The sequence below is a fragment of the Oncorhynchus gorbuscha genome, linkage group LG06, assembly GCF_021184085.1.
Source record: "Oncorhynchus gorbuscha isolate QuinsamMale2020 ecotype Even-year linkage group LG06, OgorEven_v1.0, whole genome shotgun sequence".
Taxonomy (NCBI): Eukaryota; Metazoa; Chordata; class Actinopteri; order Salmoniformes; family Salmonidae; genus Oncorhynchus; species Oncorhynchus gorbuscha.
Genome location: NC_060178.1, coordinates 47,854,802 through 47,878,703, shown reverse-complemented (window position 1 = coordinate 47,878,703; position 23,902 = coordinate 47,854,802). Strand labels below are relative to the sequence as shown.

Sequence of the window (23,902 nt, the reverse complement as noted above, 5' to 3'; positions counted from 1 at the left end):
GATAATTAGAAAACCCTTTTGCAATTATGTTAGCACACCTCAAAACTGTTGTTCTGATTAAAGAAGCAATACAACTGGCCTTCTTTAGACTAGTTGAGTATCTGGAGCATCAGCATTTGTGGGTTCGATTACAGGCTCAAAATGGCCCAAACAAAGACCTTTCTTCTGAAACTCGTCAGTCTATTCTTGTTCTGAGAAATGATGGCTATTCCATGCGATAAATTACCAAGAACCTGAAGATCTCGTACAACGCTGTGTACTACTCCCTTCGCAGAACAGCGCAAACTGGCCCTAACCAGAATAGAAAGAGGAGTGGGAGGCCCCGGTGCACCACTGAGCAAGAGGACAAGTACATTAGAGTGTCTAGTTTGAGAAACAGACACCTCCCAAGTCCTCAACTGGCAGATTCATTAAATAGTAACCGCAAAACACCAGTCTCAACGTCAACAGTGAAGTGGCGACTACAGGATGCTGTTGCTGATAATGGGCCTCTGTTCTACTACGTAGATATTCCATTTCCAGCTACAATAGACATCTCCAACATTAACAATGTCTACACTGTATTTCTGATCAATGTGATGTCATTTTAATGGCCCATTTTGTTTTGTTGCTTTTCTTTCGAAAAACAAAAAGGAAATGTCAAGTGACCCCAAACTTTTGAACGGTAGTGTATCTAACCAAACGGTTAAGTACCCAGCAAACATTTACCACATCGGGCTTCGTTTAAGGGATGATTTAAAATGTCGCTCTCTGGGATTAATACCATGTGTGTCTATATGACTGACTGAATTACCTCGTAATATACTGTAGGCTCTTCTGACAATAACCTTCTCCCCCCGCTGAGTGAATGGTTACAGTATATTTAACCATTGCATTACGACACATTAGGCATGTTGTAGTCTTTAGAATCGTTACCGCATCCACAGAAATGCAGTGTACACTGAGTGAGTGTAATACATTACACTGAGGGAACACGGTAACTCAAGAATTCGGCTGGAGGAGTGCATGAGGATTTATTGAGAGAGAGAGTTGAGAGAGTCACAGAAAAGCACCGGCAGCCGATGGACGCCGCCATCTCAGCAGCAGCACAGAGATTGACCGAAGCAAACACTCAACACAGGTAACAGCACAAGTACTGTAACAGTAGCACAGGTACAGTAGCACAGGTAGTGATGAGAGAGATGACGTGGCACACACACCTGACACAGAGACAGTGAGATCTTTACCGACGGTGGGGGTGGTGGCTGCACTCAGGGAGTTGTTGGAGGAGATGGAGGAAGTGCTCTCGGCCCGAGCCAGGGGGGGCGACTGGAGGGGGGCTGGACGAGTGACTGACCGGGGGACTAAAAGGCCGGCTCTGCATGGGGACAGAGAAAAAATATACGCTTCCATGTTAGATATCCTATTAGTGATATGATTTAATTATCAGTCATTTAATGTTTAATCATCCTCACAGTTCAGCATCTATTTTATTTTTATTTTTTTTGGGGGGGGGGGGGCTAAACGTCAAGAACACTTGAAACTAATGGTCAAATATCTACTACATGTCAATTGGGGATGTACCACAAAGTGTAAAAGAAGTATTGTTTACGAGGAGGAGTGTGCTGCTTGATGAGGTTTGAGTTTTTTATGACTGTATCACGTACCATATCCCCTACACTGTTTTTGATATATATAAGAAGAGTGGTTACTGTGCAAGCAGGGTGTTATAGTGTTATAACAGTGTGTAGTAAGTCAAGTGTAAACAAAGATATCATCACGTACCACGTCCCCCATGCTAGGTTTCCCAGGAGGCAGTTTGGGTCGTGAGGAAGGGCGTGGCGGAGGTGGGGGTGGGGTGGGGCTGCTGACAACAGCTGATGGAGCTGACGGTGTAGCAGGTCGAGCCGGAGAGGACGCTCCTGCAAGGGGGACAAGAGGACACCTGGCTGAGAAGAACACTGGGACGTCACTGTCCAGAGAAATCGAAAATCAACATGTGGGGAGATCCTAGAACATCAAAACAAAACTGACCAGACAGTCTCTAGAACAGGGGTGACCAACTCATTCCACGGAGGTCCTAGTGCCTGCAGGCTTTTTGTTTTTTCCTTTCAATTGAGACTGAGACAACCAGGGTAGGGGAGTTCATTACTAATGAGTGACCTTAATTCATCAATCAAGTACAAGGGAGGAGCGAAAACCCACAGAAACTCGGTCCTCCGTGGAATGAGTTTGACACGAGCTCTAGAACATCTAGTTCATTCTAGAACAATGACTGGATAAGCCGGTTTCCTGTTGACGGAACAGTATATGTTTGATTGAATTTCCACTGAGCTAAATTGAATTTGATAGAACGCCAGTGAAACACAACACACACCAGCCCTCCATGGCTATCTATGAGGAAGGTTTCGGGAGACAGTAGTGCAGGGGTGTCAAACATATGGCCCAGGGGGTACATTCTGGCCGCTGGTGGTTTGAGTAAAACATTTTTTTTTAAATAAATATACTTTAAAACGATTAAAACTGTGTAGAAATGATAATGGACCTGTATTCATACAGGTTATTGACTGTCCAGGCCGCGAATAATCACTTGACTGTAAAGGAGCATTGAAAATCCCAAAATCTATGGATAGAGGACTATTTTATGCCAATTTTGAAGGCAAGGAAATATAACACATTACCAGTACGGCCCTCTGGACCTCATTTAAGATCAAATGCGGCTCCCGGGGCAAACACCCCTGCAGTAGCGGGTGATATGATCTTTTTTTTTTTTTTAAACACTCTGGACTCAGTCAGTCATTTCATTGTTTATCTTGAGGGACGATTTTCCCACGGGGGGGACAAGAAAGTCAGAGCCAGAATACCCACTCATCCCGGCAGTGTCAACAGGATCTGTCCCAGCTGTGTTTTCAGTCCTGAATCCGGTTGTTCCATGTGTTAAACTAAACTAACTAATGCCCTTCATCACGGTCACGTGCACTACTACACACAGTCAGGTCTACACTACACTCTTCTCTTTTTAGTCTGCAACAGAACAATACTGCATAATGACCGTCATAATTGTAAAGCACCTAACATAGACGACAACAGGGAACAACGGGTTCATTGGCTTAGGGATCTTAACCCACTTCTTTCTGATAACACACACACACACACACACACACACACACACACACACACACACACACACACACACACACACACACACACACACACACACACACACACACACACACACACACACACACACACACACACACACACACACACACACACACACGATTTTGTAAGATGAGCTGTAGGTCTAAACAAGAGCAGTGTTTCTGTACAGTACCTTCTCTTATATTGTATTAATGTGAGGATTGTGATCAGCCCTGATATGGGAATCAGTCAGCATTAATCTAACCATTAAGCAGCGTAATGAATATAATTATCCTACTCACAGCTGATTTCAATGGGCCGCTCCAGTCAAACAGCAAGCCACCTAAACCCAATCACTGCCTTAAATAGATGGTCATTATGTTCCTAGTTTTTAATCATCCAACGTGTATTTATACAGGTAAGTCACTTGAGAACAGACTCTTTTACAACCTATCAAAGTATGTGCTTATACTAGCTGACTGCGTTAAACATCAGCACATCTCTACGGGCCGAGACTGATGCCGACAGCGGTCAGGTGGGTTGTGAAGTAATGGATGGGGGTGTTGTGTAGGATGAGTTTAGCCTTCAGGGGTACTCACCACTACCCGTACCCCCTGTCGATGGTCCTGGAGAGGACACCACTGCCCTGTATGTAGGGGGTGGAGGAGGGGGAGGCGCAACACGGGAAACCTGGCCAGCATCTTTGGGTGACAGGGTGGTGGTGGTTTCACTGAGGTCCTCTTTCGGAGGGGCAGGTGGGACAGGCAGAGCTGCTGCTTCAGGACTCCTCCGTTCCTCCGCGGCCAAGACGAGGGGCCGGGGGATAGTGCGTGAGGGTGCCTCCACAGGGGCAGGGGGGCTGGTGGGGGAGACAGGTGTGCTAGCTTTGGGAGAAGAGGGAACTGCAGAGGGGACAGGGGCAACGCTGGTGGGTGAGGTGACAAGGGGAGCAGGGGCGATGCTGGAGGTTAAGTCGAGAGTGGGGACAACAGTGGGTGTGGGAGTGGGGGTGGTGTAGGGTCCTTTGGAGGAAGTGGTGAGGGTGGGGGTGTAGGGTCTTTCGGCGTGGGTGGGACAGTGGGTAGGGGGGCACTGGTTCATCTGTAGGGGGTGGGGAGGTGGGTAATGGAGAGACAGGTTTTTCCTGTGGGGGAGGGGAGGTGGGGAGAGGGGAGAGAGAGGGGGCAGGGACAGGGTCATCCAGAGGGAGAGGGGAGGTGGGTACAGGAGGGGCGGGGGGATCTTCTGGAGAGGGTGGGGACGTTGGAGGGGGTGGTTTTTCAGAGGCTGCGGATTCCTCCTCGCTGAAGCAGATCCATTTGTCGGCAGATTCCTCGCCAAAGGCAGGGGGTTCCGCTGGGCCGAAAATGTTATCCAGGTTTGGGACGGAGGTCTTCCTCCCTGAGCCTTCTGCCTTTATTGACAAACCTGACAGACAGAGCCACGTGCAGGGAGAGAGGAGCAGAGCAGTTCGTATGAGAATGAGTGAGAGAGATTGAGAGAGTGTAGAGAGAGTGACAGCAAATGCAAGAAAAAGTTAAGAGGGAAGGAGCGAGGGAAGGGGGCTGGAGTGAGGGGTCGAGGGATGAAAGGTCTTACCAGCAGCATCTGCAGAAGGGGAGCCAGTCAGTGGGGGGGAGGTCGGGACATTCTTGGGCGGAAGCGGGGGCGGAGCTGCAATGATATCAGTGCATCCATGAACAGCCTGTCACTCTAAAGCGTGGCGCCATCTAGAGGCACCTGGTGGTAGTGCCTGGCTGTGTCACACCAGCTCAGCACAGTACAGGTAGGGAACTACCATACAGCCCCCATGCCATATATTATATACACCACCATGCATATGGCCCATAATCCATGCAGATGCAGGGGGGGAAGAAGAGGAAGAGGCAATTGAATCATGATGCTCAACATTAGTATGAGATTTAATTATTTCTCTAACTAATGATGGATGAAATGAGTGGGTTAGTACGGGTTGCGGAGGAAGAGTTAATGGCACACTTGTTCACAGACTTTCTCTCCCTCTGTTCATCCGTTCAGATCGCTCATTAGTTTCAGTCATGAGGGTGAGGTGGTTTATGAGGTGAGTTGATGGTTCCGTGCAGTCATTCCAGAAAGTGCAAACACAAATGGAAAACTTACTGCCTGTAGGGAAGGGTCTTGTGAAAGAGAAGTCTGGGCTCAGTGACTCAGACTCAGGTAGAGGAGCGCCCCATACGCCACACACCACTGCCTCAGATACTATACCCACTAACGTTCAGGACAGACAGGGGACATAACATAGAGGGGGGCGTCAGTTTAATAAGCTAAAAGTAGATACCTCTTGGTAACTGTATGTTAAAATACACATGCTAGCATCTACAATAAAGACATGCATTGAATCTGAATTCTCGGACCTAGATTACCATTAGCTTAAACCTGTCATGTCTATAACCAACCAATCACTGCTCAAAAAAAGAGTGACGAGGTAATATCAGTTTTATTAGCTATATCTCCTACTACTGAAGGCAGCATCTTATACAAGCTCATCCGTTATTTACAAATAGAGAATAGCAACCCTATCAGTCTCACAGAATCATGTACTTTATATAACCATTCCATTGAGAAAGAGGGATATCAGCAGGGACTAACAGCCTCATAGAGAAACTTCTATCTCTGAATGGTGTGTTAAAAAAAGCAAAGGCTGCTGGATCTGTATGTAGTGACATTAGCTATGCTTCGGCAGGTAGTTATATAACAAGCTAAGAGCTTTCCAGTCGGAGCCTGCAGAGCTAGTATAGAAGCCTGACTGCGAGAGGGGTGAGGGGAGGATTCACACGACAACAAACCAACCAAGGTGGAATCTCATTTACCTCATAGTGCCTCTGACCACGAGCGTGTTTGTGAGAGTTTTAGCTTGCAAGACATAGTGGCAGCATGTGCAGCTGACAGGGAAGAGGGATAGTGTCTTTAGAGGTGGCCGAAAGGCAGTGGAGAGAATAGGAAGCATCCATCTTGTTGGTGCTATGCATCTGCGGTGTGTCTTCAGTGTCACAGCCAGCGGCAGTGTTCCACGACAAGCCATTGTCGTTACAGTGCTCGATCACAGAAAAACAAGGTAGGGATGGACACATGCACACACACGCTTGTGCTGAGCGATTAGTGTTTTTTGAGGTCAGTTCGAGTTTATATATATATATTTTTTTTAAATAATCAGTCTACGATTTCTGGTTATTTTTTCCCCTTTTCTTTTTACATGAAATTACTACTACTACTTATTATTATTATTATTATAATTATTACTTATTATTTTTACACGTTTTAATTGAAATTCCAAAGCCAAATACTGAGAACATTCAATTGCCAAAGCATTGAACACCAGCCATTGTCTTATTACTTTATTGATAGACTTTCTTTTATTTAATTCTTTAGTCATCATCTCATCTCATCTCTGCTCATCTCATCTCTGCTCATCTCATCTCTGCTCATCTCATCTCTGCTCATCTCATCTCTGCTCATCTCATCTCTGCTCATCTCATCTCTGCTCATCTCATCTCTGCTCATCTCATCTCTGCTCATCTCATCTCTGCTCATCTCATCTCTGCTCATCTCATCTCTGCTCATCTCATCTCAGGCAGTAGCAGCCAGCCGGCCAGACCACCATCTAACGTTGGGCGCGTTCTTCTGCCCAGGTGTTGCTGACGCATGCCAGATCTTACAAATCAACTAACCACATCACACAGTATAGAGGTCGACCGATTAATCAGAATGGCTGATTTCAAGTTCATTTAGCAATCGGAAATCGGTATTTTTGGGGCGCCGATTTTGACGATTAAAAAAAAAATTTTTTTTACACCTTTATTTAACTAGGCAAGATACATTCTTATTTTCAATGACGGCCTAGGAACGTTCTGCCTCGTTCAGGGGCAGAACGACAGATTTTTACCTTGTCAGCTCAGGGGATCCAATCTTGCAACCTTACAGTTAACTAGTCCAACGCTCAAACTACCTGATTACATTGCACTCCACGGGAAGTCTGTCTGTTACGCGAATGCAGTAAGCCAAGGTAAGTTGCTAGCTAGCATTAAACTTATCTTATAAAACACAAACAATCAATGACTGTCGTTGCTCCAGTGTGTACTTAACCATAAACATCAATGCCTTTCTTAAAATCAATACACAAGTATATATTTTTAAACCTGCATACTTAGTTAAAAGAAATCCAGGTTAGCAGGCAATATTAACTAGGGAAATTGTGTCACTTCTCTTGCGTTCAGTGCAAGCAGAGTCAGGGTATATGACACAGTTTGGGCGGCCTGGCTCTTTGCGAACTCATTTGCCAGAATGTTACGTAATTATGACATAACATTGAAGGTTGTGCACTGTAACAGGGATATTTAGATTCATGGATGCCACCCGTTAGATAAAATATGGAACAGAATAAACGTTTTGTTTTCGAGGTGATAGTTTCCGGATTTGACCTAAGGCTGGTATTTCTGTGTGTTTATTACAGTTAAGTCTATGATTTGATATTTGATAGAGCAGTCTGACTGAGGGGCGGTAGGCAGCAGCAGGCTCGTAATAGTCAAAGGTAGATGGTTTAGAGAGAAATAGTCGACGCGTTATAATTCCTGCAATAACTTGCGGCTGAACTTGAAAGGGGTTCCTTCGTTATTTTACCGTTCATGTCTTCCATCGAGAATGTCTTGATCTACTTCAAATAAGGTCTGGGTTTCGTGCAGGCTTAAACCACCTCTGCGTTTTGATACCTGTGTAAATCTCACTAGGATAAGGTAACGTATGTCAACATGTTTTCATAAATCCACTCTACAATTTATTTTTTAAATCTTTGCTTATATTTACCCAATATTGATTAGTTACCTTGTCCTATGGATATCTACACAGTTATAAAATGGGCACGGTGGTGTAAGCCTACACGAAACACCGACCTTATTTTAAGTGAATCTAAAAATATCCTATGGAATCAATGAATGAAGGAACCGCTTTTCAGATGTTGCTAGAAGGTGTCATGGGAATTATGACTCGCACTTTGGTAGTCAATTCTTACCATGCCCATTATTAAAATATGATTTTCTGCATATAGAAATGACAGTTTTTGTTTTCAAAATTCATCACAGGTAACTTAAACTCTATTTTTATTCAAACAGTTGAGAGTATTTGTCTCCTAAGCAGACTCTCCAGTATCATTGTCACTTCAGAGCTGTGTGTGTGTTTTATACAGATGGCAGAGAAAAGCAGAGCACCAGTGTGGGACTATTACATGGAATTGGCACTAGGGAAAGCAAGGTGTCTTATTTGTGATAAAGATGTAAGCATGGGGTCAGCAACAGCTAAATCAAAATATATCACCAACCTGTGGAATCACCTTAAGAACACCCATCCAAAAGCCCATAATATGTATTATATTAAGTTAAAATACATGTTCATTGTTCATTCAGTATTGTTGCAATTGTCATTATTACAGAAATGTGTATGTATGCATATATATATATATATATATATATATATATATATATATATATATATATATATATATATATAAATAAAAATAAATAAGCCGATTAATCGGTATCGGCTTTTTTTGTCCTCCGATAATCGGTATCGGCGTTGAAAAATCATAAACGGTCGACCTCTAATACATTACTGTATATTATAGCAATCTGGTGCCCGACAGAACAGTCGATGACATGGTACGCAACCATTGGTTGATGCATGCCATTCTGAGCAGGGAAACGTGACCGTAATCTCTGACAGGCTGCTCCCTAATGAGTCATCCTGTTTAGCTAGGCTAGTAGCTAACTAGATGGCTAGCTAGTAGATCCTTATGCTGCAGAGCCGTCTGAAAAAATTACTACAAGTCCTACAACTATCAATTGTGTAGAGCTACTTCACGAACTGTCTCTATTCCTCTCGTTGTTGTGTACATTCCTCTCTCACGAGTCTGTCAGGGGCCTGGATAAACAGGGCAGGCAGTGGATTATGGGCATTGTAGTTAATTAGCATGATTTCTGTGCTGAACTAAGTTGAATATTTTCCTGTTGAAAACTACAAATTCCTATAGCATCCCAGAGTTTGTTCTTGATCTGATTTCTCTCGTGCTTGTTTTGATTTATTTCTAGAGGAACGGCGAGTTGATCTCACAAAAAAGAAGAAGATCTAAATGCAATTCAAGTAATTGAATCAATGTCGATGCTGGTTAAATCGCTCAGCGCACACACACACCAATCAAACATCAAAGAAAGTTGATGTACCTTCAGTTTTCTGCTCTCCGCAGGCTGTCTCCAGCGGAGGCCCAAATAAGGCTGTAGTGTCCTCTGGTACTGGCGCTGCTTTCTTCTCTGGTACTGGTACTGGTACTGCTGGGGCCCTCTTACTTCTGGGAGGGAGATAAAGAGGGACAGACAGACAGGGTTAGTAGGCATTCTCTGGTACTGGTACTGCTGGGGCCCTCTTACTTCTGGGAGGGAGATAAAGAGGGACAGACAGACAGACAGGGTTAGTAGGCATTCTCTGGTACTGGTACTGCTGGGGCCCTCTTACTTCTGGGAGGGAGATAAAGAGGGACAGACAGACAGGGTTAGTAGGCATTCTCTGGTACTGGTACTGCTGGGGCCCTCTTACTTCTGGGAGGGAGATAAAGAGGGACAGACAGACAGGGTTAGTAGGCATTCTCTGGTACTGGTACTCTCTTACTTCTGGGAGGGAGATAAAGAGGGACAGACAAACAGGGTTAGTAGGCATTCTCTGGTACTGGTACTGCTGGGGCCCTCTTACTTCTGGGAGGGAGATAAAGAGGGACAGACAGACAGGGTTAGTAGGCATTCTCTGGTACTGGTACTGCTGGGGCTCTCTTACTTCTGGGAGGGAGATAAAGAGGGACAGACAGACAGGGTTAGTAGGCATTCTCTGGTACTGGTACTGCTGGGGCTCTCTTACTTCTGGGAGGGAGATAAAGAGGGACAGACAGACAGGGTTAGTAGGCATTCTCTGGTACTGGTACTGCTGGGGCTCTCTTACTTCTGGGAGGGAGATAAAGAGGGACAGACAGGGTTAGTAGGCATTCTCTGGTACTGTGGCTTTCTTACTGCTGGGGGATGGAGATAAGACAAGGATAGACAGGGGACAGCAGGACGAGTCAGACGATCAGTCTACCACAGAAACTTAAGACAAACATGCTTCCGTCACCTCACTCAGAACACTACGACAAGAGATGCATTCATGTCATAAGGGAAGGAAGGGGATGTAAAAGCGTTCGACTTGAAGTTACCAAATCAGTGACTGCTGATTGTCATCAGACAAGAGGTTCATGTAAAACTACGGATGTACAGACACGTGCATGACTACACAGCCACAGCACCAGGGGCGAGTCTAACAGGTCAGTGGGCAACAGATAAAGACATACCTGGGAACTTGTAGCGCCGGGGCTGCCAATGTGGGGACCTCGATGGGTGCAGGACGTCTCGGCCGAGCCGCCTGTATCTCTTCACCTGAGGAGAGATTCGTTCACAGTTGTTCACCTCAACTGACTCATCATCATACACACTGAAACACACTGAAACACACTGAAACACACTGAAACACACTGAAGCTAATCGGTGACTTGGCTTTTCACCTGAGGCGTTTAGCTTTAAAACAACAAGACAAGAGGAGACAACTTATATACTTACCAGAGTCCTTTGTCATCAACCCCTATAATAAAAACACATACATTTGAAAAAAGGCCCCCCCAAAAAAACACATCACACATTACATTTCACACTCAAATGACTCATATGGAAATATTACAGCGTTTTAAAAAATCCACGAGTCACACCGTGTTAATGTGCACATTAGATACAGTATACCCAGGAGGGAGCCTATCCACTAGGTCAGAAAATGGTCTCTGTCGCCTCAGAATGAGATAATCGGATGAGAGCATTGGCTGGGCTGACTTAGCAACTGTCTCCACAGGGAAGTGGAGATCCACTAGGTCTGTTCTCTCTACCTCACGCAGAAATACTGTGGAACAATTGAGGAGCTATTGGCCTTAGTACATAACAGATGATGTGTCGAGATGCACTGTCCGAATCGTAAAACAATATATTTCTGGAAAAGGTGTACTTATTGCAGAGTGAAATAAACATGCAGTTATGTGCATTAATACAAATAATATATACTTTATAATGGCCCTTAGGATTTATAGACAAGCTAATTTGGGGCGGCAGGTAGCCTAGTGGTTAGAGCTTTGGGCCAGATCAAATCCCAGAGCTGACAAGGTAAAAATCTGTCGTTCTGCCTCTGAACACCCCGGGAGGCTGTCATTGTAAATAAGAATTTGTTCTTATCTGACTTGCCTAGTTAAATAAAAGGTCAAAAATATAAATAATAATATACCCCGAGTGTACAAAACATGAAGTACTTACTTACTTACTGTACTACCATCGCCCGTCCAAAGACACTTCTAATCTTTTGTCTTGCCAATTCACCCCCTGAATGGCACACATACTGTACACCATCCATGTCTTAAGGCTTAAAAATAATTATTTACCCGGTCTCCTCCCCTTCATCTACACTGACTGAAGTGGATTTAACAGGTGACATCAATAAGGGATCAAGGCTTTCACCCGGATTCACCTGTTCAGTCTATGTCATGGAAAAAGCAGGTGTTCGTAATGTTTTGTGCACCCAGTGCGTAGTGGGAGTTCAGTGGGCACAGAAAGCTATCAGAGACAGATAGAAAGAGTAGGTCTTTGAAGCCTCGTGTAAAGCACAAAACATTATGAACACCTGCACAAAATAGACAGGGACAGACATATAATACAGGTGAGATTGTGTAACGAGAGAGAGGGAGAGAGATACAGAAATATGGTGCGAGAAACAAAGAGAAACTCAGAGGTAAAGAGAGAGCGACAAGGAGAGAAAGAGGGAGCAGGGAGAGAAAAAGAGAGCGAGAGACCAAGACAGAGAGTGCTGCTTTTTAGTGAGAATACAGTGCATGAAATAACTCTCAAAGAGACACGATAAGAAGGAAAATAGAGGGAGAAGGGAGGAGGGAGAGTGTGAGATGGAAGGAGCGAGAGAGAGAGAGAGAGAGAGAGAGCAGCAGAGGAATCACTAGAATGCGGGGCTGAAGTGAGAGATCAAAGGGTCCTGCTGTCGACAGATGGGGTGAATCTCAAATGCCCTTTCTCAATTTCTTGAGTCGTGTCATCCCTTCTTTTACCCACCTCCTTAATATAATCAGGAGGAAGCAAGGAGACGGCGAAGACAGAGGATATGAGGAATCAAGGAAAGACTATTCAGATTCACCCAGGGACTTAAAAAGCCTAGTACAACAGGGACCATACTGTAGCAAATTAGCAATATTTTCCTGATCTGTTTCAACTGTCAACGCCACCTCAACCTTCCCCCCTCCACTCCTCCAGCAGGTCACAGGAAGCAGAGTGAGAGAAAGCGTTGGTAATTTACCCCCAGGCCCCAGGGACAGACACGGAATGGAGGGACACTTACCGGGCTACGTCTCTATGACCAGCAAAAAGGAAGAGAGAAGAGATACCTGGTCAGAGAGTGATGAATCAGTAAAGCACACCTCTCCAACATAATACATTTTTTTACACTCACAACACAACAGTTACACTCAGTCAGTTAGAACCAGTAGCCTACTTCTCCAAAAGGCCCAACCAGATTCATCACCATTAAATGTCTGTAGTGGAAATTCAGCTTAGTCATCTCCGCACCAGAGAGACAGAGTGGTAAAAGAAAGGTACAGTACAGTAGTTTTCTGTCGTAGTGATGTCACGACGAGAGAACAATGAGCCAGATGCTTCACAGGACTGTATCCATCTGAAGCATCTGGTCAGATCGTCTCACCACCAAATATGGTGAGGAGAGGAAATCCTGTGGCAGAAAGTGGGAGAAGTTAGAGCTAGATGAAATATGCAAATACATGCTAGAACACCCAATGGGATCTCGGTAGCTCGTGCTTGGCTCTGCCCACAACGGTTAATTTGCTCCTGTTGGAAACGACACCCTATGGTCTATCTTGGGTTATTTATAAAAATGTTGGTATAGGGGCTCCGGCACTCAGCTGTAGTCTACTTCCTGGTGGAAGGGGCAATGAGGCAGCAGTATTGTGTAAATGGAGCAATGACAGGTCAAGCGGAGGGCGGCAACATTTTTATAGGCCTGTGGTGCCATCATTAGCCGTGCAAGCAAGGACAGTTCTAATGGCAGCATGCTTTTTAAGAGTGCATGAGCCACAGCCTGAATGTGCTTTAAAATAGATCAACCACTGTCTCACATCTGATAACTTGCAAGCACATGGGATAGCTAAATATATGTTTGGCTACAATATGCTGTCCTAACATTCGAAAATGTTACCAAGGTGACATTGTCAAGAGTTAAAAAATAAACTATAAACTTGTAGCTAATTTTGGGTAGTCTTCACCACCCAATTCTACGTCTAGCTAAGATGTTTTGTGGTGGTAGAATCTGTATTTATGAGATTTTAAATGTGCACATAAATTAGCTAGCTAGCACACCAGATAGCTAGTGTCTGTTTGCTGGCTGAACCAGTTTCAAATCAATCCATATGAAACTAAAGGAATAAATGCAAACATCATCTCACACACCCAATGCTGAATACACCCGCTGCTAGCTAGCGTATTGAAGTTTTCGGTAATGCACAAATTAGTTTTCATGACAATCTGTTCTGGCGTGATTAGTGTGCGGAGTTCTACAACACAGCTGACTGCTCTCTGCGGTGTTGTCGCGTTGGCAAGATGTTTCAAAGTAGCGAGGCACAGTGCCAGAAAATACATGCGGATGTCTGAGAACAGTTCCAGAACTTTGGTGCAACTTCATCAACAAGCAAAATAGCTACCGATTCAAACAAGCCTTCAATAGGCTTTGGTGCAGTACAACTTCATCAACAAGCTACCGATTCAAACAAGCCTTCAATAGGCTTTGGTGCAGTACAACTTCATCAACAAGCTACCGATTCAAACAAGCCTTCAATAGGCTTTGGTGCAGTACAACTTCATCAACAAGCTACCGATTCAAACAAGCCTTCAATAGGCTTTGGTGCAGTACAACTTCATCAACAAGCTACCGATTCAAACAAGCCTTCAATAGGCTTTGGTGCAGTACAACTTCATCAACAAGCTACCGATTCAAACAAGCCTTCAATAGGCTGCTAGCGGGAGAAAGTTTGCTCAGCTGATCGAACATGGTTTGCGGTAGTAGTCAGTGTGCCATCTACCGAGAGCGGAGTGATTTTCAGAAGTAGGGATGAGTTCCACAGATCAGTTGAGGGACGGGCTTCTCGTAGAAGTGACGGCATCTGACGTGAGACACTGGGCCGCCGACTGACCGATCGACAAATCACCTTGCATCATAAATAACTATTCATAATAACTATTTGTCGATCAGTTAGCCAGTCACAATTTACCCATGATACATTATGGTTTTGATGCTCTTGAACACCGCTATCGAGATCAACCATGCATAATGGGAGGAAAAAGCAGAGAGCTGAGAAGGGCTTAAGAGGAGCACGGATGACTCATTCACGCGCACGAGTGAGCGTGATGATTCATCCGTGGGTGTGCGATCAATGCATGGGTGTGTATGTCAATATGTTGAGAGAAATCACAGTCATCCACAACCCATAACGACTGATCCAATTGGCCCTGTCGTCTCCACTGTTCAGGGGACCTGCTGTGGCTTCATTCAGCTGCATCATTTTCTGCCCTTCCCCACCACCATTTCCCCTGTAATTCTTCCCATCGTTCTGTTTGTGTGGAATGCAACTGACTGACTGCTACAGCCTCAAATTAAACCTTACTCAGAGGAACTGAAATAGAAGCACACACACACACACACACACACACACACACACACACACACACACACACACACACACACACACACACACACACACACACACACACACACACACACACACACACACACACACACACACACACACACACACCTGAGCTGTTGAGTCTTAGCCGCTAGCCAAAAGGTGCATGGATATTATGAGAGAAAGCGGGCAGATTTACATCTTATCGGAGGTCACTATACAGCAGCTGTCTTCGTGCTGGTACTGTGGTAGTCCCAAATCCCACAACCTTTGGTTCTCATTCAGAGCAACCTGTTCTCCACAAATCCTGGTTCACCTGAGTGTGTTGTATTTCTATTGCATATTTCTCTGACTCCATCACAATGAACCCAATGGACACCCACCAGGCCATTCAATGTGACCCCTTAGAGAGGAAAGTCAGTATGCCGAATCACAAACAGAAAGGGAGAAAGCAGCCATGCAAGTGATCAATTCATGCTAACAGAGAGACAGGAAGCGAGGAGAGAAAAATAAACCGACAACGAAATGCCAAGAACAGGCTTACCGGACTACTCCTCTACGGAAGTTAGCAGGTAGAGGGGGAAGAAAGGTAGAGACGGACAGAGGGAGGGGGCAGGACAAAGAAAGGGAGAGAGGAGAAAGGGGTAGAGAGAATACTGCATGTTATCGTAGATCCACAATTACTGTTACACACAAAATTGACTGACCAAACAAACATGCGTGTCAATAGTGTTCTACTCCGATTTACGTAAGCGCCACAGCGAGAGCATAAGTATCCTCTATCTACCAATCGGTCTATCCGTCTCACTTTCCACACACATTCGTTCATTCATTTACAGTATATCGATAAGCGACTTTGATCTCATGAGTGACTGGATGTTTAATCCATAGTGATAGTTGTTGAGTACAAAGGGAAAATCTAAATGATACATCTACTGCGCCGTGGACAGAAATGCCCATGGGGAGGTTAATCTGCTCACACACACACACACACACACACTTCCTCGGTCTCTCTTCTCTGTGTTCTCAACAGCCACCCCCCTCTAAGAGCAACACATTCAACTTTAATACAGGGAGATCGAGGTCAAGGGAGATAAAGAGGGAGGAAGAGAGAGAGGTGAAGGGAGAAGGAGAGAGAGAATGCCAGGGAAGGAAATGTGGAAATAACCTCGCTGTTCGATTTAGCCTGTTAACCTTTGCTTTCTATCCCAGCTCTCTTTAGCCAATGTCCTGGTAACCGTTGCCAGGGCTACCTGGGCAAGCACACAGTTGCAATGGCGAGTGAGGGTCCACCATGTGACTCATGTTTAATTCATGACTGAGGTGAAAAGGTAGAAGTTCCAGCACTCTGGCCAGACTGGAGAGGTTTTAATAAATGAAGGAGATGCTAATTGGTACAGACTTAATCTGGAGAGTATAGGACAGAGCTGGCACTGCTTTCTATTCAGATGTGGGAGTTAGAACCGTTGCTTGGGGATACATCTCTATATTAAAGGACTTGAAAGACCTGGGGGTTAAATCCTTCTACATGAAAGAGTCTCTCCTAGACCAATGGCACGTAGTCTCCAACCCAATCTGTCCCCTGACCTAGTACAGTGACAGACCTTTCTGGAACGAGGTTTTGACAATGGGTTTTAGGTGATAACTTGACCGTCAGTAAGGAGGACATAATAAAATTCTCTATGACTGACCGGCCACCCTCAGAACCACACAGCCACTGTCTGCTATTATCCTGATCTATATTGTAAAATTCCTCTACACACAGAGAGAGCCATGTACACATTAAAACAACCAAACACCTGCTCACTGTTCCAGGTTAGTGAGCTAACGGCTAGCAAGCGGCTCTACAGCCAGTGGATGGATTAATTATTGAGTCTGTAAGGTTCTCGTATGACCAGAGACTGTCTTCGCGTACGTACAGCATACATCACTGCCTCACTGTGAATACCCACTTTCCAGGCTGAATTATTTACACCAGGTATGACACTAGGGGAGGGTTGACGGGGGGTGGAGGGGGTTGGAAGGGAGGGGCCCCAGCCCAAAGAGAAACTCCTTAAACACCTCTCCCTCCCACTCCATAAACACCTCTCCCTCCATCAACACCCCTCCCTCCCACTCCATCAACACCTCTCAATCCCACTCCATCAACACCTCTCCCTCCCACTCCATCAACACCTCTCCCTCCCACTCCATCAACACCTCTCCCTCCCACTCCATCAACACCTCTCCCTCCCACTCCATCAACACCTCTCCCTCCATCAACACCCCTCCATCAGCACCTCTCCCTCCCACTCCATCAACACCTCTCCCTCCCACTCCATCAGCACCTCTCCCTCCCACTCCATCAACACCTCTCCCTCCCACTCCATCAGCACCTCTCCCTCCCACTCCATCAACACCTCTCCCTCTCACTCCATCAACACCTCTCCATCAACACCTCTCCCTCCCACTCCATCAGCACCTCTCCCTCCCACTCCATCAACAACTCTCCCTCCCACTCCATCAACAACTCTCCCTCCCACTCCATCAACAACTCTCCCTCCCACTCCATCAACACCTCTCCCTCCCACTCAATCAACACCTCTCCCTCCCACTCCATCAACACCTCTCCCTCCCACTCCATCAACAACTCTCCCTCCCACTCCATCAACACCTCTCCCTCCCACTCAATCAACACCTCTCCCTCCCACTCCATCAACACCTCTCCCGCCTTCGGATCACTCTGCTCATTTAAGGTTTTAAGTGATGCTTTTCAATTGAGCAGGTTTGAATCTCAATGGTTCTCGTGAAGTTGTTGTCATTGTGGTGTAGGAACTCTCCAGTTTAAAGTGCATAATGAGACTCAATAACACAGCGGCCGTTGGTTTCTGTGGGCTGCTTCGAGACATCTGCCTCGGGTTAAACTCCACTCCAGTAATTGGTAGTCCACTGAGGTCACAGCAGAATGTTCAAGACCTGCCAGCCAACATTACTCTCCCCAACATCCCTAGCATCAGCAATGTATTATGTAGTAGAGGGTAAACAAACCCCAGTGTCTCTCTCCCCTCTCCCTAGTTCACTGTTACTACCGGAATATTTACGGAATAAGCCTCTGAGACAATATAATTAGCTCACAGACAGGCATATAAGTGGATTCATGAGGAGAAAACACATGCAATGTGACAGAGAAACACGCAGAGACGGTAAGAAATGCATTATGAATGTTGGAAATCATTTCTTCATGTGGAACGGAACAGCAAGCAGATACAAAAATTCCAAAACACGTTCTAGAATACAGTATACAGTAACAGAAAATGACACCATGGCCCCAGTGAGGGCAGAGCAGGGATGGCGGAGGGAGGGACTCACCAGAGGAGAAGGAGACAGAGCTATGTTGCCTATGGAGGCTTTGAGTTCATCTACTGAGGGGGCCAAACAGTTGGCACTTTCCGTTGGTAATGGTTTAATCTTGATCTTAAACTTTTTACGGTGGTCCTCCTCTCCCTCCGACTCGCTGGAGGAGAAGAAGTGTTCCTTGGGTGGTTTGGAGCCAGGTGGGTTGCCGTTAAAGATCGTAATCTTTTAATTGCTGAAGATCATAGGTCATTTACACTGTATTTCAAGGAGTAGGGTGATGTTGCCCCTAGACGGTGAGCTTAGGCCAGTTTAGCATTTTCCCCACTAAATGGTTAAGGTTAGGATTGTGGGAGGGGAAGCTGATCCTAGATCTGTACTTGGGGAAACTCTGTACTCCGGACCGTTTCTATATCTACAACTCTACCAAATACTAGATACTACAGCATACAACAGCTTCTAATCAGGAGACCGTAGAATCTCCTCACAGAACAGCAGGTTCCGAAAAGCCTGGCAAATCTCCAAGCAATATCAGTCTAATCAATATATGGTTGTTCTAGGCCATATGCCGTAAGCTGTTATTGAGTTGAAGTAATACCCAGTTATTTCTCGGCTGCCTGTTTGTTATTGAGTTGAGATGAAATGATGCTCAACGGTCTCAATGTTGATTTGTACTCATAGGCTGTTCTGTGGTGGGCTGAATACAAAATGTTTCTGATCTAGATAGACAGTCATTCACTAAGTCAATCATTGAGTCAGTCTGTCAAACAGTCAGTCAGACACAGACTCTCCATGCAAAAAGCGAAGTGCTCATAATGTGACATACAAACTATAAGTCACCTGTGATTTGGTGGAACTATAGTGCTATAGGTATAGTATTAGGAGTAGGTGTACTATGTAGCGTGAAATAGTTCATATCTAGCTCCATTAGGATGTAGCTAGATGATAAAGGATATCTGATCCTGGCCCCTCCTCCTCGTCTGGCCTGAGACTGTAACCTTCATCGTCCACCGTAGGGGTGTTCTGAAACACACGAGCAACAGACACACCAACATCACACGCTGTGTTTACAACATGCGACCAGGGTTGGGCTCAATTCCATTTCAATTCTGTCAATTCAGTTTTCTTCCTGAATTGATTGAACTGGATTTGACCTCAACCGATTGACTCTACATGAACATACACTCAGAATCTTTAGAAACGACAGTAGGACAGTAACAGAAGGGTCAGAAGAGTATCTACTGTCCGTGACATATAGATCTTTGAGAGTATGCCAGTAACATAATCATAGTTTTTTTTTTATATGAGCTTGTTCTAAGGAAGAATGCTGGTTCCATACATATCTGTCCCAGTCGATCTCTCCAGAGAATCCATTGACAGCCGCGCCATTGGCTTTCTTCTGTGACTGAAAACAGAATGACAACGATCACAATCAATTCCACCAATCAGGATCCTGATTGCTCAACTCATGCACTACTACGCTAAGTGATTGGCTACTCAATGCTACCGATACAGGAACTATGAACCCAATTAGTAACGATACACCTAAGGATTACCTAAAGTCTGGTAGAGTAGAGTCTATAGTAACTATATATCCTACACTAGAAGGGACTCCAATAGTGTTCAATACCGATTCAATCTCATGGGGATCCTGGATGATGACAGTCGAGTCCACAATACAGAGAATACAAATACAATTCAATCAAATCATGTAAGGAAATTCAATACCTCACAAAACAGTTAAGTTCAACAATAGACTCATTTCATTTGATTCTGGAGTCAATAAAAACAAGGGCCATCAATGTTACAGTGCCGATTCACCTAAAGGACTGAGCAGTACTAAACCGAGCTTGTAAAATAGGCAAGCATGTCTTCACCTTCCAGCAATGACATTATTAAGCATCTTTATTGACAACACAATTCAATCATTTCACAGTTGAACAAGTCGACCAATTAATCCATTGGATTAAGCATGAATGATTTTGTGATACTTACACCCCCTTCTCTGTCAGGGGACCCCCTGTGAAAGAGAGAGAGAAAGAGAGAAAAAGGGGGGGAGAGAGTAGGGAGCAAAGAGAAAGTAAGGATCTTGAAATCCACTTTCCATATTTTCTCCTAACACTTAAGCACATTGCCAATTAAAAAACAGCTCACTGGAAAACCCCAGTCTGTAGGGGCTTTCTAATACCTTTTACAGACAGACTTTATGGCAAAATATAAATATATATAATCTGGCCAAAAAAATGTTGAGCTCAATTCATACAGTCCCTGCCGGGATTAGCATTCCTGCCGGGATTAGCATTTTCAAAAGAATTGAATGGCATATTCTAATCATGTTACTGGTCTGTGCAGCCCATATGCTACATGGCTACGCCATGCACATGAAATCAATAGCCATTTTGTTCATTTAAATTAAACAGACAAGACACACCTAAGCTACCTTGATCACAGTCAACACACATAGTCGGCTAAGAATAAAATAAAATGTAACAGAATAAAATACAAATTATATTTTTCCCACTCAACTTGCGCCACGGCAACATGTGGAACTGCTGTCATGTAGGAAAAGTTACACTATATATACAAAAGTAAGTGGACACCCCTTCAAATGAGGAGATTCAACTATTTCAGCCACACTCATTGCTGACAGGTGTATAAAATTGAGCACACAGCCATGCAATCTCCATAGACACACATTGGCAGTAGAATGGGCCGCACTGAAGAGAAACTTTCAACATGGCACCGTCATAGGATGCCACCTTTCCAATAAGTCAGTTCGTCAAATTCCTGCCATGCTAGAGATTCCCCGGTCAACTGGAAGTGCTGTTATTGTGAAGTGAATGCACCAATTTGTAAGTCGCTCTGGATAAGAGCGTCTGCTAAATGACTTAAATGTAAAAATGTAAAGTGGAAACGTCTAGGAGTAACAAAAGCTTGGCCGCAAAGTGGTAAACCACACAAGCTTACAGAACTTTACAGCCGAGTGCTGCGCATAGCTCATATAAATGGTCTGTCCTCAGTTGTAACATTCACTATCGAGTTCCAAACTGCCTCTGGAAGCAACGTCAGTACAAGAACTGTTCGTTAGGAGCTTCATGAAATGGGTTCCCATGGCCGAGCAGCCGCACACAAAAGCTTAAAGTAAAGCTGTAGGGCTTGCCGCCATTGGACTCTGGAGCAGTGGAAAGAGTTCTCTGGAGTGGTGGACGAATCTGGGTTTGGCGGATGCCAGGAGAACGCAACCTGCTCCAATGCATAGTGCCAATTGTAAAGTTTGGTGGAGGAGGAATAATGGTCTGGGACTGTTTTTCATGGTTCGGGCAAGGCCTCTCTTAGTTCCAGTGAAGGGCCATCGTAACGTTACAGCATGAAATTACATTATAGACGATTCTGTGCTTCCACCTTTGTGGCAACAGTTTGGTTTGTCAAAATTGGTGGAAGAACTTAACTGGCCTGCACAGAGCCCTGACCTCAACCCCATCAAACTGCCTTAATTCTGCCGGACCCCAGGAAGAGTAGTTGCTGCCTTGGCAGCAGCTAATGGGGATCCATAAAGAATACAAATACAAATACACCTCTGGGATGCATTGGAAAGCCGACTGCGAACCAGGCCTAATCGCCCAACATCAGTGCTGCTCTTGTGCTCTCACTAATGCTCTTGTGGCTGAATGGAAGCATGTTCCTGCAGCAATGTTCCAAAGGTGTGGAAAGCTTTCCCAGAATAGTAGAAGCTGTTATAGCATCAGATCAACTCCATATTAATATCCCATGATTTTGGAATGAGATGTTCGACGAGCTGGTGTCCACATACTTTTGGTCATGTAGTGTACAGTACATTCGGAAAGTTTTCAGACCACTTCACTTTTTCCACATTCCGTTACAGCCTTATTCTAAAATGGATTAAATACATTTTAAAAACTCATAAATGTACACACAATACCCAATAACAAGAAAGTAAAAACAGATTAATTTTTTTGCAAATGTATTAAATATTAAAAACAGAAATACGTTATTTACATAAGTATTCAGGCCGTTTGCTGTGAGACTCGAAATTGAGCTCAGGTGCATCCTGTTTCCTTTGATAATCCTTGAGATGTTACTACAACTTGGCTGGAGTCCACCTGTGGTAAATTAAATTGATTGGAGATGATTTGGAAAGGCACAAACCTGTCTATATAAGGTACCACAGTTGACAGTGCATGTCAGAGAAAAAACCAAGCCATGAGGTCAAAGGAATTGTCCGTAGAGCTCCGAAACAGGATTGTGTCGAGGCACAGATCTGGGGAAGGGTACCAAACATTACTGCAGCATTGAAAGTCCCCAAGAACACATTAGCCTCCATCATTCTTAAATGGAAGAAGTTTGGAACCCCATAGAGCTGGCCGCCCGGCCAAACTCAGCAATCAGGGGAGAAGGGCCTTGATCAGAGAGGTGACCAAGAACCTGATGGTCACTCTGACAGAGCTCCAGAGTTCCTCTGTGGAGATGGGAGACCCTTCCGGAAGGACAACCATCTCTGCAGCACTCCACCAATCAGGCCTTTATGGTAGAGTGGCCAGAGGGAAGCTACTCCTCAGTAAAAGGTACATGACAGCCCGCTTGGAGTTTTCCAAAAGGACTCACAGACCATGAGAAACAAGATTCTCTGGTCTAATGAAACTAAGATTGAACTCTTTGGCCTGAATGATAAGTGTCAAGTCTGGAGGAAACCAGGCACCACTCAGCACCTGGCCAAAACCATCTCTATGGTGAAGCATGGTGGTGGCAGCATCATGCTGTGGGAATGTTTTTCAGTGGAAGGGAATAGGAGACTAGTAAGGATAGAGGGAAAGATGATCTGCGCAAAGTATAGAGAGATCCTTGACGAAAACCTGCTTCAGAGCACTCAAGAGCTCAGACTGGGGCGAAGGTTCACCTTCCAACAGGACAACGCAGGAGTCTCTGAATGTCCTTGAGTGGCCCAGCCAGACTTGAACCCGATCGAACATGTCTATAGAGACCTGAAAATAGCTGTGCAGCGAGGTTCCCCATCCAACGAAGAATGGGAGAGATGCTTCAACAAAGTACTGAGTAAAGAGGGCGGCAGCGTAGCCTAGTGGTTAGAGCGTTGGACTAGTAATCGGAAGGTTGCGAGTTCAAACCCCCGAGCTGACAAGGTACAAATCTGTTGTTCTGCCCCTGAACAGGCAGTTAACCCACTGTTCCCAGGCCGTCATTGAAAATAAGAATGTGTTCTTAACTCACTTCCCTGGTTAAATAAAGGTAAAAAAATTTTTTTTTAATTAATTTGCAATAAAACAACTTTATTCTTTATTATTATTGTGTGTAGATTGATGAGTAAAAAAACATCTTAATCCATTTTAGAATAAGGTAAGTAACAAAAAAATGGGGAAAATTGAAAGGGTCTGAATAATTTCCTAATGCACTGTATATTTTGAAACAGAGGCCAAGGCTTTTCCACTTCCCTGTGTTAGGGAGCAAGTGTGGGATCATACTTATATTGAGAGTATCTTCATCACGATACCGATAGAAAACAACATCCGCAGGCTTTCAGAGTTGCTTTTACACAATCAAGCAAACTTAATAGGCATTTGATTCACGATGCATTTT

General features: G+C 44.7%; 1 protein-coding gene across 1 annotated transcript in view; it reads right to left on the bottom strand.

Annotated features, from left to right (window-relative positions):
* LOC124038037 (SH3-containing GRB2-like protein 3-interacting protein 1) overlaps positions 1-23,902 on the bottom strand; it is a 125,022-nt gene that overhangs the window by 14,884 nt on the left and 86,236 nt on the right. Inside the window, 17 exon segments of the mRNA XM_046353414.1 lie at positions 1,200-1,302; positions 1,304-1,357; positions 1,765-1,901; positions 3,720-4,167; positions 4,169-4,548; positions 4,720-4,794; positions 5,260-5,367; positions 9,369-9,493; positions 10,520-10,604; positions 10,785-10,806; positions 12,607-12,618; positions 15,504-15,515; positions 18,308-18,492; positions 19,249-19,315; positions 19,632-19,697; positions 19,923-19,943; positions 20,288-20,312. Of these exon segments, the coding sequence (XP_046209370.1) occupies positions 1,200-1,302; positions 1,304-1,357; positions 1,765-1,901; positions 3,720-4,167; positions 4,169-4,548; positions 4,720-4,794; positions 5,260-5,367; positions 9,369-9,493; positions 10,520-10,604; positions 10,785-10,806; positions 12,607-12,618; positions 15,504-15,515; positions 18,308-18,492; positions 19,249-19,315; positions 19,632-19,697; positions 19,923-19,943; positions 20,288-20,312 (1,925 nt within the window).